Source organism: Brachyistius frenatus, unplaced genomic scaffold (genome assembly GCF_029030835.1).
Source record: "Brachyistius frenatus isolate BFR_SWC_R1_liver_20210118 unplaced genomic scaffold, ASM2903083v1 Contig_459, whole genome shotgun sequence".
In the NCBI taxonomy this organism is placed as follows: Eukaryota; Metazoa; Chordata; class Actinopteri; family Embiotocidae; genus Brachyistius; species Brachyistius frenatus.
In genome coordinates, this window is record NW_027211058.1 from 42,453 (window position 1) to 58,715 (window position 16,263).

The following is a 16,263-nucleotide window of genomic DNA, read 5'->3' on the forward strand; positions in this document are numbered from 1 at the left end:
CACTCAGTCTTTGCCAAGAACATACCCCCACTCCTCCATTTTCCTCCCGGCCCTAAATCACACCTCACTGTCGCCATTACATACCTCAACCGCTCTCTAAATCACTTTCCCCTCTACGTTCCTTTTCTCCTCTACTTCACCGAGCCGCACTTCTCTCTCGTGCCTCATAAACGCTCCTCGAACTTTTTCCTCTTCGTGGCAGCTCGAAAACTGGCTCCTGTTAGAAAATAACAGCGGAGCACTTTTAAAACGTTGTTTTGTTGTCAGGATGTAAGAGGTCAGATTTGAAGGAACCTGAATGACAGCGTCATCAGAAAGATGCCAGCTTTGGTTTCAGATGCCGGGTGAGTGAACATGAAGTTCAGGGTTCCTTAAAAAAAGAGAACACAGTCAGAAAAAAAAACTTTATTTATGTAATATGAATATATATTCATCTAGCAAATAATGTATTCTGATTAAATTGATTAATATACATTACACAGTAATGTATGTATACAAAAGAACTACATAGCTTATAATGCACTAACCCAAAAATCATCCATAATGTCCCTGATTCTGTTATGTATTATAATATATTATGAAAAATGTTTGACAACACATTCAGTTTACACTGATGAGCTAGATATTATGACCACTGTGCCAATTACCAACCCAGTATCACGGCAAAGCGTGAAATAGACACACCCTTCCACTACAGCAGAACGTGACATAGTCACGCTTTGTCCTGTGTAGGCGTGAAAGTTACACGTTTTGTAAGCGCAAAACTTACACACACATAAATATCATGTGACCAACGTCCCCCAACAGAGGTTTGATACCCAGTTAAAAGGACATTTTTTGGAAGTAGGAGAGGAGGTGTCGTGGCGTTACTCACAGACTGCCATGCGGGACGATGAAGTCCAAATCTAAGAGGTGACAAGCTGCATTTTGTTTTTCCTAACCCCAACCATGTGCTTATTTTATAAACCCAAGCAAAAAGTTTCATTTTCCTGTAAGCTACATGGCTCCAAGCATGTAGTCGGTTCAATTTTTACCAACAACAGGCAAACGTATAATTTTCACACTGAGACAGGCCAAAGCATGGCTATCTCACATTTTACTGCAGTGGACGGGCGTGTCTATTTCACGCTTTGCTGTGATACCGGATTGCGGTTACTATGCTGGTCCAGCAGGGCGTAGCTCCGTAATCGCAGAGGCATGGACACTACCGGACCTCTGGTATCTGACACCAGCACGTTTAGAGCAGCAGCCTCCTTCATCAAACATTTAGTAGGATCCATTCAAGCATAAAGGGTCAGTGCAAAATGCCTTTTAAAGGTTGATGCATGTAAAATTAGCCACGTGGCTGAGTAGTTCTTCTTTTTCTGACAGAAATGGAGGTGATTGTGGAGGATGTGAAACACGTATTGATTGGTGGTCACAGCAGAGGGGTCGCAAACACGAGAAAATGCAGTGATGGTGACAGTCATGAGAAACATAAATACACAAGCTGAGAAGATATTAAATTCTAACGCTCTCTCCTGCAGTTTCTTTTTTAATGCTATTTGATGTTATCTTGGATTTCTACAAAGTATGATGATGATGATGATCAGTTTGTGACATTAACGCGGTGAAAAGGCCTCTCTCAGTATATTCAGGCTAAAATATCAGGTATAAACTGACTTTTCAACAGCTGCTCCACAACTGACCAGAGTCAGTCCAAGCTTTTGTATCACAAACGGTGTTTGGATCTCTAGGTTTTGTGCTTACTCAAAGGTCATAAATGAGGCCTTGGATCCTTTAGGTTGAAGGTTTGAGCCACCAGATCAGACTTGCTGTTCAGCATCCCGATACCCTGTCGCTGGTTCATGTTCCTCTCCGGCCTTGCTGTTTCAAAGGTTTGCAATTTGTCCAAAAACTCTCCGGTCTGTGCACCTGAACAACCAACACCACAGAAACCTGTTCAACGTCTAACATAGCCTAGATGTTGATCTCAGATAAACAGGATATTCAGTGTTATTGTCACAGCTCACAATCTGGCACATGCTCAGTGGGGTGTAAAGACTGAAGGAGTGTTTATGTGGAAGTGGATTCAGGTGTGTGGAGAGGCAGCGCAGGTCAGGTGATCAACAGGCAGGAAAACAGGGCAGGTTGGCGTGGCCTACTCTTATAATGTCTGTAAGTCTCTGAACAATTAGGTCTAATAATTGCTGAATGTCCCTTTAATTGTGAGTTTAACAAAAGCCACAGACACAGTTTTGTGTGGTCAGTCATGCAGCTGTAAGTCCCCAAAATGTTGTCACAGTTATACCCTTGAAGAAGAACATGTCCATTTCCTGATTGGTCAGTCCGTCCCTGACCATCTGACATTATGCCTGTCTATCTAACTGTCTCTGTCTGTCTCTCTGTCTGTTGGCCTAAACTCACCCTCATCATCCATCCACCTAATCCTCCCCTCAACCATTCATCTCCTCCTCCTCCTCCTCCGCCACTTAATGTTTGGGGTTTTCAGCTGCTGTGGACAGAAAACCCATTTAGTTACTATGTGTGTGTGTGTGTGTGTGTGTGTGTGTGTGTGTGTGTGTGTGTGTGTGTGTGTGTGTGTGTGTGTGTGTGTGTGTGTGTGTGTGTGTGTGTGTGTGTGTGTGTGTGTGTGTGTGCGTGCACATGCATGTGTAAAACGGTCCTTCTGCGTCCATTTTGGGAGGCGAAGTGCGTCAGAGCGTGAAGGCTAGCTGTCGGCCCGAATTACATTCAACTGTTGGGTACTCTCTGCATGTGTGTGTGTGTGTGTGTGTGTGTGTGTGTGTGTGTGTGTGTGTGTGTGTGTGTGTGTGTGTGTGTGTGTGTGTGTGTGTGTGTGTGTGTGTGTGTGTGTGTGTGTGTGTGTGTGTGTGTGTGTGTGTGTGTGTGTATGTGCGTGCGTGCGTGCGTGTGTGCGTGCGTGTGTGTGTGTGTCTAGGAACACAGCCCCAATGCTGTACAACAAAACGAAGGAATCTCTTTACTGTCACCACAGCGTCTTAATCACTCCCAAAACACAATCGTAGGATTAAATAAATGAATGTGTATCTTTGTGAGGACTCACACTGATGTTGTGCATTCCTAACCTGAATGCTAAAACCAAGTCTGAGCTCTCAAACAGCCTTTTTGAAGGTCTGTCCCGAAGTGAAGACGTCAAAATGTTCCCACTTCCGACCTCTGATTGGTCCTGAGACACTCAGGTGTGAAAAAAATAAATAAAAATGACAACATCAGTGGAAATTGTTGGCCTCAAAATAAAGGTGATATACTTTCATGCAGCCACAAGGAAAATTAAATTTTACAATCATTTATCCAACAAAATATCAACAGATGTAATGTTGTTCTTCTGTGGAAAAGGTAAGTTAATATTTCCTCCTTCAGCAGAAATAACTTAAACGTAATTATCCACCATGTCTGACATTGATTTTTTTTTTTTTAAATTTTAATATTACATTTTTCTCCACTCTTTCATTAAAAATGTCTTCTGTTACAAGACGTTTAAGGGGTTTTCAGTGGGATTCAAATTGGGGCTTTGACCTCCATTTCTTCAGTTGTCCTTGGTGGATTTGTTCGTGTGCTGAGGATCATCATTCTGTTAAAAAATCTACTTCTGGCTGACTTTCATCTCTCAGAGAAATGACCTTGCATTATCTTCAAGCACACTTTAATCTGATGCCAAATTTATAGTTAAATCAGTGACAGCAGGTTGCCCAGACAAACCATAATACTACCACCACCGTGCTTCACAGCTAATCGGAGGTCCTCCTCCTGAAAGTTTTTTTGTCCTTTAACTGTGGACAAAAAAAAACTTGGATTATTCCAAAAGATCTGCTCTTTTTTCTGCATGTTTACTGATAAACTGTAGTTGAATTGTTGTGTTGGACAGTGAAGCCTTTTTCCTGACACGCCTCGCCTGCAGGTCACATTAGTATGTTGTCTTTCTGACTGTAGAAGCTTTCACACCAGCAGCTGCAGAGTTATCTGCTTAACCTGACTGTGTTGCTAATATACTTCAACTATATTTTAAGTAGAACTCATTTTATCTGAACCCAAATCACCTGTTCTGACTATAAATTGGAAAAAAAATATGTCCGGCAAATTTTAGGACATTTTGTCCTTCCTGATAAAAAGGAGAATTTATATGAATTTTATTCAGAACAAAAGTAAATAAACTTAGAAATAAATATATAGGATGGGAAAATGGCTGTTTCTGATAAAGTCTGCACATTGCTGTTGCAGAATCGACACATTGTGAGTGTGAGTGTGTTCAGTGGAGGTTGAAGGCAGGTTGAAGCGGCGTTCAGAGGACTGAGACGACCGCAGGCTTCAGTCTGTGTGGTAGCGTTCTCACACCAGCCACTTCCTCTGCCTTCTCACGCTATGAGGCTCGCTGAGCTGTCACCGCCGCTCCGTGTGCACGTGAGTGTGAACCCTCTCTTCATTAAAGCTTTAAACGCTGCTTCTGTTCAATAATGGATTCAAGAGAAGGAAACAATCTGGAGAGAGGAAACAAACTGGATGATAAAACTTTTTTTTTTTTTCAAATCCAAGAAAAAATGAAGGACTTTCAAATGGGATCAAAATAACTCCACTCAACCAATGAAGCTGTGGTTCACGGAGCCAGTGCACCTAAGAAAAAAAAAAAATAAAAAAAAAATCTAAATTAAAAACCTGTGCTCTGATGACCTCCAGTGGCCGATACTGGGTACTGCACTGAACTGTGAACCTGTTAACAGAATCAGGCTTTTATTTTTTATCCAGCTTTGTATGTACTAATGTATGTGTTAACAACAGCAACAAAAAAATACACCCACCCATTAGCTAAATAAGCTTGGTGGTCTGAATTCAAAAGTCAGATTTCAGTGGAGTATTCCTTTAATAAGTGAGTGTTATTGGTGAGCAAAACGTGAAATAGCCAAACTTTGCACTGTCTAGATGTGAAAATGACACACTTTCCTGTAGTGGACTAAAATGAAACCTACTGTGTGTGTATGGCCATGTGATTTTACAGGAAAATGAAACTTATAGCTAAAACACGTGGTTGGAGTTATGAGTAAAAACATGATTTGGGTTTGGGAAAAATAAATTAAACAACTCAATAAAAGTACTGTCACGTCCTGAGTTCGACCCTCATCGTCCCACATGGCAGTTGGTGCCTATTGACAGCATGTAAAGCTTCCTGCCTCCTAATACTGACCAAAAATCTCTGACTTTGGTCATATGACATTCATATGAGTGAAATTTTCACTCTTTCAAAACTATACTGCCCAAAGCGTGGCTGTCGTTTGTCGGCGTGTCTATTTCACGCTTTGCCATGAGACTGGGTTGGTTTAGAATGTGTTGGTAGTCGTTTTTAAGTACTATGATTATTTATTATTAAAAAAGCCTTCTGAGGAAGAGGAGAAATGCTCCTGGGTGTTTCCTTTAGTCTGCGTTTGACTGACAGCAGAGAGCAGAGGCTCTTCTGCTTTTCACTGGGAAGCGGCTGTCAGTGTGGTCGGACAGGAAGAAGCAAGCACATCTGGATCCAGACACGTCTGCGGGTACGTTTCCATGCCTCCTACTAAATCTGATTTATTTAGCTTTGTCTAAACTGACATAATATCAATCAACCAGTTGAGGGCAGGACAGGACGCGTGTTCCTGTTAGATCAGGAGGCTTCCTTCTTGACGCTAATGTGGGCATCTGAAGCGCATTACGAGGAAGTGTTTCATAGCAGTTTAACTTCTGGTAGACTTTAAAGTCTCCGGTTGAAAACAAAGTAAAAGACAGTGATGACGATTCAAAAGGTTATTCAGAAGCAAAATGTTTGATCATTTGGTTCTATTTCATCAGCCATTATGTTAATGGATCAATTTGTTAATTTGAACAAAGACAGAAAGCAGAATATTCAAAAGATTATTTCACAACAGGAACATCGACTTCCTTTTGATTTTATTTGTAGTTTTGTATCAAAAGAGACAGTTTTGGAAATGTAGGTCCCTGTTTGGAAGTCAGACTAGTTGTCTTTTTAATGATTACACACACTCACACCCGCACACACACACACACACACACACACACACACACACACACACACACACACACACACACACACACACACACACACACACACACACACACACACACACACACACACACACACACACACACACACACACTGCTCTGTTTTAACATGTTCGGCATGCTCAGGTTATTACCAGGAAGTTGGCAACTAAAACAGTTGGAATGCTGTATAAAATGTAAATTAAAAACAGAATGAAATGATTTGCAAATGACATAAACCAATATTTTATTGTAGATAAGGACAACATATCAAATGTTGAAACTGAGAATTTTGTTGTTTTATTGTTTTGCTGCCTGAAGATCATCACCATCCAATATTGGTTTTCAGCCTTGTCCATTGTGTTCAGAGATTCCTCCAGATTCTCTGAATCTTTTAATGATATTATGAACCGTAGATAATGAAATCAACTAATTCTTTGTAGTTTCAATTATTCTCAAATTGTTCCCAATCATGTTACTGATCTGTTGCTAGGTAACATAATTAGTTGTCAGATGTTCCAACAGGTGTTTTTTTTCTTTTACAGTCTTTTGTTGACCCTGTCACAACTTTTTTGAGACGTAATGCTGGCATCAAATTAAAAATGAGCGTATATTTGACATAAAACAATGAAATGTCTCAGTTTCAACACGGGATGTGTAAATCATTGCATTCTGTATTTATTTACATTTTTCACAGCATCCCAGCTTTTTTGGAAACGGTGTTGTAAAATAATTATATCGTTTTAATTTGGTTTCGTTTTGAAGGACTGACTAAACAAAATGAAGCAGTACCTTTGACCTCCAGTCGTTCAAGCCGTCAGCTGGAGCTGCTCTGTTTATTCAACATGTACAATACACACCCTCCAGTTTGGGTCTATTTAGGCTGCTAAACTTTAAGATCTCTCCTTGGTGCCTGCCAACAACTCTGCTGTCTTGAATCAGTGTTTTTTAAAAAAAAGTAAATACTGATAATTCATGCATCCTGTTTGTACACAGGAAGCATCGATAAGTAACCATGGCAACCGCAATGGATCTGCTGGCAATACTGGAGGATTTGTCAGCTGAAGTGTTTAAAAAGTTCAAATGGCTCCTGCAGCAGGCCGAGGTCTTGAACGGCTTCCCGGCCATCCCGAGGAGCCAGCTGGAGACGGCAGACCGGATGGACACAGTGTCTGAGGTCAAAGAGACCTACGACAAGGATGCCGTGGAGGTGATGATAAAAGTTCTAAAACTGATCCAGAGAAACGACCTGGTGCAGCACTTATTGGACCTGAACTCATCATCTAAAGGTAACTCAGAACTGAATGGGGGTTACATTAGTAACTGCAGCAATCTCGATTAAAATACGACAGGAAGTGAGTGTAATGTTCAGAGACACCACGACGTCATTTAGAAGTCTGGAAAATCACGAAATACATGGAAGTATGTTTTCCAAAGTTATGTGTCTTACCTAGTAAGTAGTATTGTAAGTCGCTTTGGATAAAAGCGTCAGCTAAATGTAATGTAATGTAATGTAATGTAGTAGCAATGAGACGAACGGGGAACAATGAAGTGGAAATATGTTTGTCTCTATTTCTCGGGAAATGTTTGCACAATTGTTATTTTGTGGTTAACATCATTTTCTGTTTGCTCTTCCAGAGACGGTCGCCGCCTGCCAGCAGAAACTCAAATCCAACCTGCGGAACAAGTTTCACCATCTGTTTAAGAAAAACCCCAAATCTGGAACGCAGATGTTGATGAATGAGCTCTACACCGAACTGGATATAAAGAATGTATATGTTAACCAGATCGGCCCACAAGCTGCATCAGTATTAAACAGAAATGCTCTTTTAATACAAAGTTTCAGTACCAAAGACTTCTTCGCAGCCGTACTGGATCAACACAGGTCGCTGAGAACAACAGTGACAAAAGGAGCGTCTGGTTCCGGGAAAACCATCCTGACACAGAAGTTTGCTCTGGACTGGGCTGAAGACAAAGTCACCAACGATGTACAGTTCGTATTTCCGTTCGCTTTCCGAGAGCTGGATGTCCTGAAGGAGCGAGAGTACAGCTGGCCGCAGCTGTTTCATCTCTTCTTTCCTGAAATGAAAGAAGCAGGAAACTGCAGCTACGACAAACTCCAGGTTCTGTTCATCCTCGACGGTCTGGACGAGTCGCGGCTTCCTCTGGACTTCGACAACAATGAGATCCTGACCGATGTCGCTGAGGCCGCTTCAGTGGACGCTCTGCTAACAAACCTCATCACAGGGAAAGTGTTCCCGTCCGCTTGCATCTGGATCACCACGACAACCGAGGCAGCCAGTCGGATTCCTCCGGGGTACATCTACAGCGTGACGGAGGTGAGAGGGTTCACTGACCCGAAGAAGGACGAGTACTTCAGGAAGAGGTTCAGAAACAAGGAGCAGGCCAGCAACATCATCTCCACCATCAAGGCATCCCGGAGCCTCCACGTCATGTGTCACAGCCCGGTCGTCTGCAGGATCACCGCTGACGTTCTGGAGGAGGGGATGAAAACCAGAGAGAGAGCGCAGCTGCCTAGAACCCTGACTGATATCTACACTCACTTCCTGGTGGTTCAATGCAAAGTGGTGAATGAAGGAGCCAACAGACACCCGCTGTGGATCACAGACACCAGCAAGATGGTTCTGTCTCTGGGAAAAGTGGCCTTTGAGCAGCTGAGGAAGGGAAAGTTCATCTTCGACGAACCGGATCTGACGGAGAGCGGCATGAATGTCTCAGCGGCCTCGTTCTACTCAGACCTGATCTCAAACGTCTTCAAAGAGGAGCCTGGCCTGAACCGGGACAAACATTTCAGCTTTGTCCATTCCAGCTTTCAGGAATTTCTGGCTGCCGTTCACGTCTTCGTCTCGTTCATCAGTTGCGGCGTCAACCTGCTGTCCAAAGAAGAACTGAGCTCACAGCCGCCTGCGGTGAAGCGCCTCCTCCGGAGTGCGGTGGACGAGGCCTCACGGAGTCCGAACGGACACCTGGACTCGTTCCTCCGCTTCCTCCTCGGCCTCTCACAGCCGACCAATCAAACGCTTCTTCACGACTTGACGACACCATCAGGAAGTAGCTTCCAGAGCGGTCAGGAGACGGTGCAGTACGTCAAAGAGAAGATCAGGGAGAAACCGCCTCCGGAGCGATGCATCGCCCTGCTCCGCTGTCTGAACGAGCTGGACGACGGCTCTCTGGTGGAAGAGGTCCAACAGTGTCTGAGTTCCGGGAGTCTGTCCTCTAAAGAGCTGTCTCCTGCCGAGTGGTCCGCTCTGGTCTTCATCCTACTGTCCTCACAGAGGGAGCTGGAGGTGTTCGACCTGAAGAGGTTCTCCACTTCGGAGAAGGTTTTTCGTCAGCTGCTGCCGCTGGTTCAGGCCTCCAGTCGATCTCTGTGGGTACAGAACGTACGTACAGAATTAAAAAAAAGCTGTGAATGTCACATTTATGTTATTCTCTCTGATTAAAACCACAGGTTGAGTGGCTGCATATTGGTTCCCTCCAGCTCTGAAGCTCTGGCCTCAGTTTTCAGCTCCCCGTCGTCCAACCTGAGAGAGCTGGACCTGAGTTACAACAATGCGAGTTTTCTAGGAGTCTACGAGCTCACAGAAGGCTTGAAGAATTCACAGTGTAGACTGGAAACGCTGAGGTTGGCCTGCTTCAAACACGTCTTTACATCTCTTCTGTCATCGTGATTCACTTTTACAGTTTTGTTGTTATGACTGTGGACTGTGGCCTCAAGCAATGAGTCCCTCAAAGATTTCAGAGTTGTTTAGTGATTGTTTCCATCAAAAATGTTTGATTTTGCAGCAGATTTAAAAAAAAAAAAAAACTAAAACAAAACTAAAACAAAATGCGATGGAAGTTTTTGCATACATTACATTTCATTTTTCATTTAGTTGACGCTTTTATCCAAAGCGACTTACAATAAGTGCATTTCAACCATGAGGGTACAAACCCAGAACAACAGGAATCAAGAAAATACAATTTCTTCAAGATAGCCAAACTACAAGGTGCTATCAGTAAGTGCCATTTTAAATCCCAAATATTGCAGAGTTTGCTATAATTTGCGTTAATTATTGTGATTTTGATATCTTGGAGCGACTGATTAGTGACTTAAGCTATGATGAAGGAGATTAATTTTCTCTGACATTTAAATGCGGTTTCAGGGCAAATTAATTCAAATTCAGAATTAAACATTCAGTTTCAAATAATCTGATGAAATTTTTATATTATCCATAATTTTGGACACAGAAAGCTTGATTCTAGACACTTAGGATACTGAACAACAAATATTGGAGCCTATATTATATTGTATTATATTACATTGTATATTATAAATATTCTGGGTCCTCAATCACTTTCTCCTGCGACCTACATCTCTCAGTACACTTATGGTCAACCTGTTATGTTTACATTATTATTTATGGAAATATAATAATAATTGCACAGGACATAATAAAACTCAGTAATTCAAAAAATTACTGTGCAAATACACAAATCAACATTGTGTCTTGTGTTGAATTGAAATATCTGTCCATCATTGTTTATTCCTCTTCAGGCTGACTTGCTGTAATCTAGAATCTATGAGTTGTGGATATCTGTCCTCCGTTGTCAGCTGCCAGTCGTCCAGTCTCAGAGACCTGGACCTCAGCAACAACATACTGCAGGACTCGTGGATACAATACTTCTCTGTGGGACTGGAGAGTCCACAATGTAGACTGGAAACTCTCAGGTCAGCAGTCCTGATCACTCATCAAACCACAGATAGTAATGATGATAATTCTGACTCCTAGATTCTGTATTGTGTCTCAGAAATCCAGCATTTTTAAATGTCCATATTGGTCTTCATCTCTTCTTTTACAGGTTGATTGGCTGTAAGCTGACATGGAAAGCCTGTGATGCTGTGGCCTTTTTCCTCAGCGCCCGGTCCTCCTGTCTGAGAACACTGGACCTGAGTGTGAACAACCTGCAGGATTCAGGAGTGCTGGTGTTCAGTGCTGGACTGAAGAGTTCACACAGTAAACTGGAGTCACTCAGGTCAGCCAGGAAAACCAAATCTCAATCAATATAATATAATCAATATAATCAGACTCATAAAGCTCGGGTTTTTATTTTCGTCAGTCTTGGTGCAGCAGAAATGCGGGTCTAAGCTCTGTGCGCTGGGATCACATATATGTGTGGCCAACATTTTTGTGTCACAGTCAACTTTAATAATAGCCAATTAAATGAGCTCCTTTAAAATCCCCGAAGAGTATTGTCAGTTTTGTAATGGATGAAGCATGAGAAGACCGTTACCACCAGCCTAACTTTACTGGAGGAAACTGACATACTTGTCTGGGAGGTTCAGACTCGTCATCACTGAATTTACGATACAACCCTGTATTCAAAATAGTTGTGACGCTGTGTAAATAAAACAATATGTCACAATTTGCAAATTATGTAAATCTATATTCAATTAAAAATAAAACAAAGACAAAATATCAAATGTGGAAACTGGAAAAGTTTATGAGTTAATGGCAGCAACACGTCTCAAAAAGGTTGGGACAGGGTCAACAATAGACGTGTAGAGTTAAGGTTAACCCCAAACCCTAACAGCTGGTGGAACATCTCACGAATAATTAGGGTAATTGTTAACAAGTATATGGGGAGATGTTCACCACTCTGTGAAAGACTGTGTGGGAAAATATTTCAACAATCTAAGAATAATGTTCCTCAACGTAAAATTATGAAGAATTAGTGGATTTCATCATCTTCATAATATTATTCAAAGATTCAGAGAATCTGGAGGAATCTCTGAACACAATGGACAAGGCTGAAAACCAATATTTGATGGTGGTGATCTTCAGGCCCTCAGACAGCACTTCATTAAAAACAGACACAATTCTGGAGTGGAAATCACTGCATGGGCTCAGGAACACTTCTGAAAACCATCGTCTGTGAACACAGTTCATCGCTGCATCCACAAATGCAGGTTAAAACTCTACCATGCAAAGAAGAAACTAACCATAGAAATGATTAAAACATAAAGTTCATGTGCAGAACCCCCCAGAGCTAAGACGCTGGAGGTGATAGAGCCAAGTCAGCAGGCAGCTTATGGAAACTTCGGTTGAGGCTTCATGGTCAACCAGAGGGATGAAGTGGTGATGCAGAGGAGGAGGATGGTTGTGTGTAAGGTCCATAAAGCAGAGTGACAGAATTACAATAATATCTGAAAAAACAGGGACGAAAGACTGATTGGCTAAAACATGCAGGCAGAAAGAGCCTTAGGTAAATTTAGTGAGGATGAGATGATTTGATTTTGGTAGTGAAAGTGAAGAAGTGATGGTTTAAATTTCCTGTTTAATCACATTTTATTATCACTCTTCTTCAGGTTGAGCTTTTGCAACCTGTCAGAAAAAAGCTGTGACGTTCTGGCCTCAGTTCTCACTTCCCAGACCTCCAGTCTGAGAGAGCTGCACCTGAGCAGCAACAACCTGCAGGATCCCGGAATGAAGCTGCTCTCTGCTGGACTGGAGGGTCCACACTGTCACCTGGAAGCTCTCAGGTCAGCACCGTTGGCCTCTTTTTATTTAACAATCTAAAATGATTGAGTGATTTAGTGCAGACATGAGCTCTAACTGTTGTCCAGGTTGAGTGACTGTAAGCTGTCGGAGAGAAGCTGCGAAGCTCTGGCCTCTGCTCTCCGCTCCAACACGTCCCGACTGAAAGTGCTCGACCTGAGCAGCAACGACTTGCATGATGGCGGAGTGAAGCTGCTCTCTGCTGGACTCGAGAGTCCTCATTGTGTCCTGGAAACTCTCAGGTTAGGAAAGATGCCAACATTATTACATGAAGATTCACTGGTGTGTAGCCACCGATCGATTGCTTTTTTTCTTCTTCTTTTAAAGGCGGAGCACAGCAGTTATTAGCGCTTCAACATGCAGTTGACTTTGCGTCATTGCTTCCAGGTTGTCAGGCTGCCAGGTGACAGAGGAAGGCTGCTCTTCTCTGCTCTCGGCTCTGAGCTCCAACCCATCCCATCTGAGAGAGCTGGACCTGAGCTACAACCATCCAGGAGAGTCTGCAGTGAAACTGCTGTCCGCTGCAGTGGAGGATCCACGGTGGAGACTCGACACTCTGGAGTACAGTCACAAAAACACAAAACACACATTATATATCAGAAAACATCACATCAGAAACAAAACCTTTACAACAAAAACAATCAAAAACTGGACATTTTAGAGAAAATAATCACAATAAAAGTAGAATTAGCACCTCGCAAGATGAAGAGAAACATACTAAGAGATCTGTTTAGTCGTGTGGTTCTGTTTTGATAAGAAGTGTTTTCTCCTCCCGTACCAACCTTTCCTGTTTGCTGCACCACAGACTGTATATACAAGACATATGTATGTATGTATGTATGTATGTATGTATGTATGTATGTATGTATGTACAACAAGGTTTGTAGGGTGCTTGCAGTAGTGGGCCGCAAAAGGACGAGCCATGAACCAACAACAGGGTGTTTGGAGGGATGTGTTGTTGGAACCACAGACTGGATATAAAAGTGTCTGCAGCTTCCGGGTCTGAAAAATGGTTCCGATGCAGAAATGTCTTAAACTGCAATACCACCGAGTGCCACTAGAGGTCAGCTCCAAAAAGCCTCCGGCTCCATAGACTCCCATTCAACTTCTCTCAACAAATACAAAGTCAATAAAATGTGTTCAGCAGCCAAAGTCACTCCTTATTAGTTTTCTGGAGGTCCATCTGAAAATAATCCCTCATTCATTAGAAAATGAGACCTGTTTTGGGGGGCGTGTCTGTTTGATTGACAGGCCTGTGGTGCAGTCAGGTTACAGCTATCGGTGGGCGGGACGTAGTATCATCAGGTTTCCAGTCAGATCAGTCAGATCCATCACTGGCTCCTCCCCCAGCTCGTCCAAATATGGTCACTTCCTGCTCCAAACCGCTCCGAACTAGCAAAGATGGTGACGGACAGAATCTGAACTGGAGGCTTCATAACGTTCACAAACCAACAATGACCTCACTGCTGGTTGATAGTTGGTATACACATTAACCCACACGCCCTGTGCATCCAATTACCACCACCAGAGGCCTGTTTTCACAAAAGTAGAATAAAGACATCCAGGATAACGGAGTAAAGCCAGGCTTCACGTATCCCAGTCAGTTCTTCCTTCTCAAAGTGTGGTTGTGTTTTCAGTTTGGTTGCTGCCTGTTGTTTCATTCAGTGTTGTTATTTTGCCTGTAAAATATTCTCTCCGACTGTTTGTTCCTTTAGAGTCGACCACGGTGGAGAGCAGAGGCTGAAGCCCGGCCTGTGGAAGTGTGAGTACATTCATTATGGTCCCGAGAGTACAGCAGCTTGTTGTGAGGACGACATCAGTTGAAGGTTCTGGTCACGTCTCTGTCTCTCCATCAGATGTCTGTGAACTCACGCTGGATCCCGACACAGCTCACAGAATGCTGATTCTGTCAGAGAACCACAGAGAGGTGAGACGAGTGTTGGAGGAAGAGCCTTACCCATATCATCCTGCCAGGTTTGACATCTTCCATCAGCTGCTCTGTACTGATGGACTGGACGGTCGCTGCTACTGGGAAGTCGAGGCTAAGGGACAATATACCGTAGCAGTGACTTACGGAGGAATCCACAGAAGAGGAAGTGGAAAGGACTGCACACTGGGAAGGAATGACAAGTCCTGGTGCCTGAACTTCTGGAATGGAGTTTACCAGTTTTTTCACAATAACACAGAGATGTTCAGAGTTGATTCTGAGGGTGACACCTGCAGAGTGGCCGTGTACCTGGACTGGCCGGCTGGCACTCTGTCTTTCTACAGAGTCTCCTCGGACACACCGATCCACCTGCACACCTTCTACTCCAGATTCACCGAACCTCTCTACCCGGGCTTCGGCTTCCATCTATCGGATCGTTCGGGGTCTTTGCGCTTCCTGAAGGAAATGTAAAAAAATGCAAATATATTTTGCCTTGTTTACATTTTTTTTTTTAGCTTTCTGCATTTGTCCATGAGTTTGTTTTCATATTTTTGCTGTCTTAGATTTTGTTTCACAATGCAGAATATAGTTAAAATAAAGAAAAACCCTTGAAAAAATAGGTGTCTCCCTTTTTGACTGGTACAGTATATGACTACATCTTTTCATAACAGAGTGACAACAGTTTCAGACTCGGCCATTACCATCACACACCTGTCCCGATTATGTGAGCCAGCGGGGAAAAAAACCTCTTTTAGTTGTTGTCAATTTGATGTTTTAGTGGTTGACAGAGCTATTAATCTACAACTACTTTAAACTAAAGAGTTATTCACTAGCTCGGCCGAGCTAAATATGTCTTATGTGAGAGCTGCAGCTTCTGCTTTTCACTCTGCTTTCTGAGAAAAAACGAAACTGGAAAATCATAGAGGAAGTGATGGTGTAGGAACAGTGTGAAGTATTTCTGACCATCACGGTTTATTCTTTTAGTTTTGTGTGAGAAGTGACACAGAGCAGTCTTCTTCTCAGCCATGGAGGCCGGACAGCAGAGAAACCTTCCCTTCTTGATCCTGGGTACGACATCTTTTCTATAATCTAGTTCTTCATACAACTGTTTCTTAATGTTCTATACAGATGGCGCATGTGTTGTAGGTAGTGCAAATGTTTATCATGACATATTAACTTTAACAAGTCTTTTATTCTTTTATCTCTTCTAGTTTCTCTCCTCTTGACCTCATCTCCACCTGCTGCAGGTCAGTCTGTCCTCCTGTCAGACGTTAAATCATTTTCATTTGAAGCACTTTATTCAAATATAGTTTGTCATGTCTTGTGCCTTTAAAGGTCAAATCAGACTAGTTGGATCTGGGTCGACTCGCTGCTCTGGAAGAGTTGAAATCTACCACAATGATTCCTGGGGAACAGTCTGTGATGATTACTGGGACCTGAAGGATGCTCAGGTGGTCTGCAGACAGCTGGACTGTGGGACGGCACTGAATGCATCTTCATCCACCAGCTTTGGTGAAGGAACTGGAAACATCTGGCTTGATGACGTGACCTGTTCAGGACGTGAAAGGTCTCTGACTGAGTGTCAGCACAGAGGATTGGGGAGACATAACTGTAGACACAGTGAGGACGCTGGTGTCGTCTGTTCAGGTGAGCAAACGTTCACGCAAATAGTCTGAAAATAATTCAGCTTTTCTGTATTTTTTGTAGCTGCTGTGCAGAGCGGACAAC

At 42.8% G+C, this 16,263-nt stretch overlaps 1 protein-coding gene and 1 long non-coding RNA gene across 2 annotated transcripts; both read left to right on the forward strand.

The window, feature by feature from the left end:
* Positions 1-5,483: 5,483 nt before the first annotated feature.
* Positions 5,484-15,134, forward strand: LOC138614148 (NACHT, LRR and PYD domains-containing protein 3-like). Its single transcript, XM_069687389.1, has 11 exons — positions 5,484-5,546; positions 7,045-7,337; positions 7,687-9,439; positions 9,521-9,694; positions 10,607-10,780; positions 10,912-11,085; positions 12,419-12,592; positions 12,677-12,850; positions 12,996-13,169; positions 14,324-14,370; positions 14,465-15,134. The coding sequence occupies exons 2-11, from the start codon at positions 7,064-7,066 to the stop codon at positions 15,004-15,006; spliced, it is 3,660 nt and encodes a 1,219-aa protein (XP_069543490.1). The 5' UTR covers positions 5,484-5,546; positions 7,045-7,063; the 3' UTR covers positions 15,007-15,134.
* A 398-nt stretch (positions 15,135-15,532) lies between these two features.
* LOC138614154 (uncharacterized) lies at positions 15,533-15,958 on the forward strand. Its single transcript, XR_011310231.1, has 3 exons — positions 15,533-15,603; positions 15,747-15,782; positions 15,871-15,958. It is a non-coding gene; the product is annotated as an uncharacterized lncRNA (long non-coding RNA).
* Positions 15,959-16,263: the final 305 nt, after the last annotated feature.

Bases quoted from the DNA above. Each gene is read 5' to 3' on its own strand.
- LOC138614148 (XM_069687389.1), top strand. From the start codon at position 7,064: ATGGCAACCGCAATGGATCTGCTGGCAATACTGGAGGATTTGTCAGCT. The intron at 7,338-7,686 runs GTAACTCAGAAC...TTGCTCTTCCAG, and splicing joins CCTGAACTCATCATCTAAAG to AGACGGTCGCCGCCTGCCAG. The intron at 9,440-9,520 runs GTGGGTACAGAA...TTAAAACCACAG, and splicing joins CAGGCCTCCAGTCGATCTCT to GTTGAGTGGCTGCATATTGG.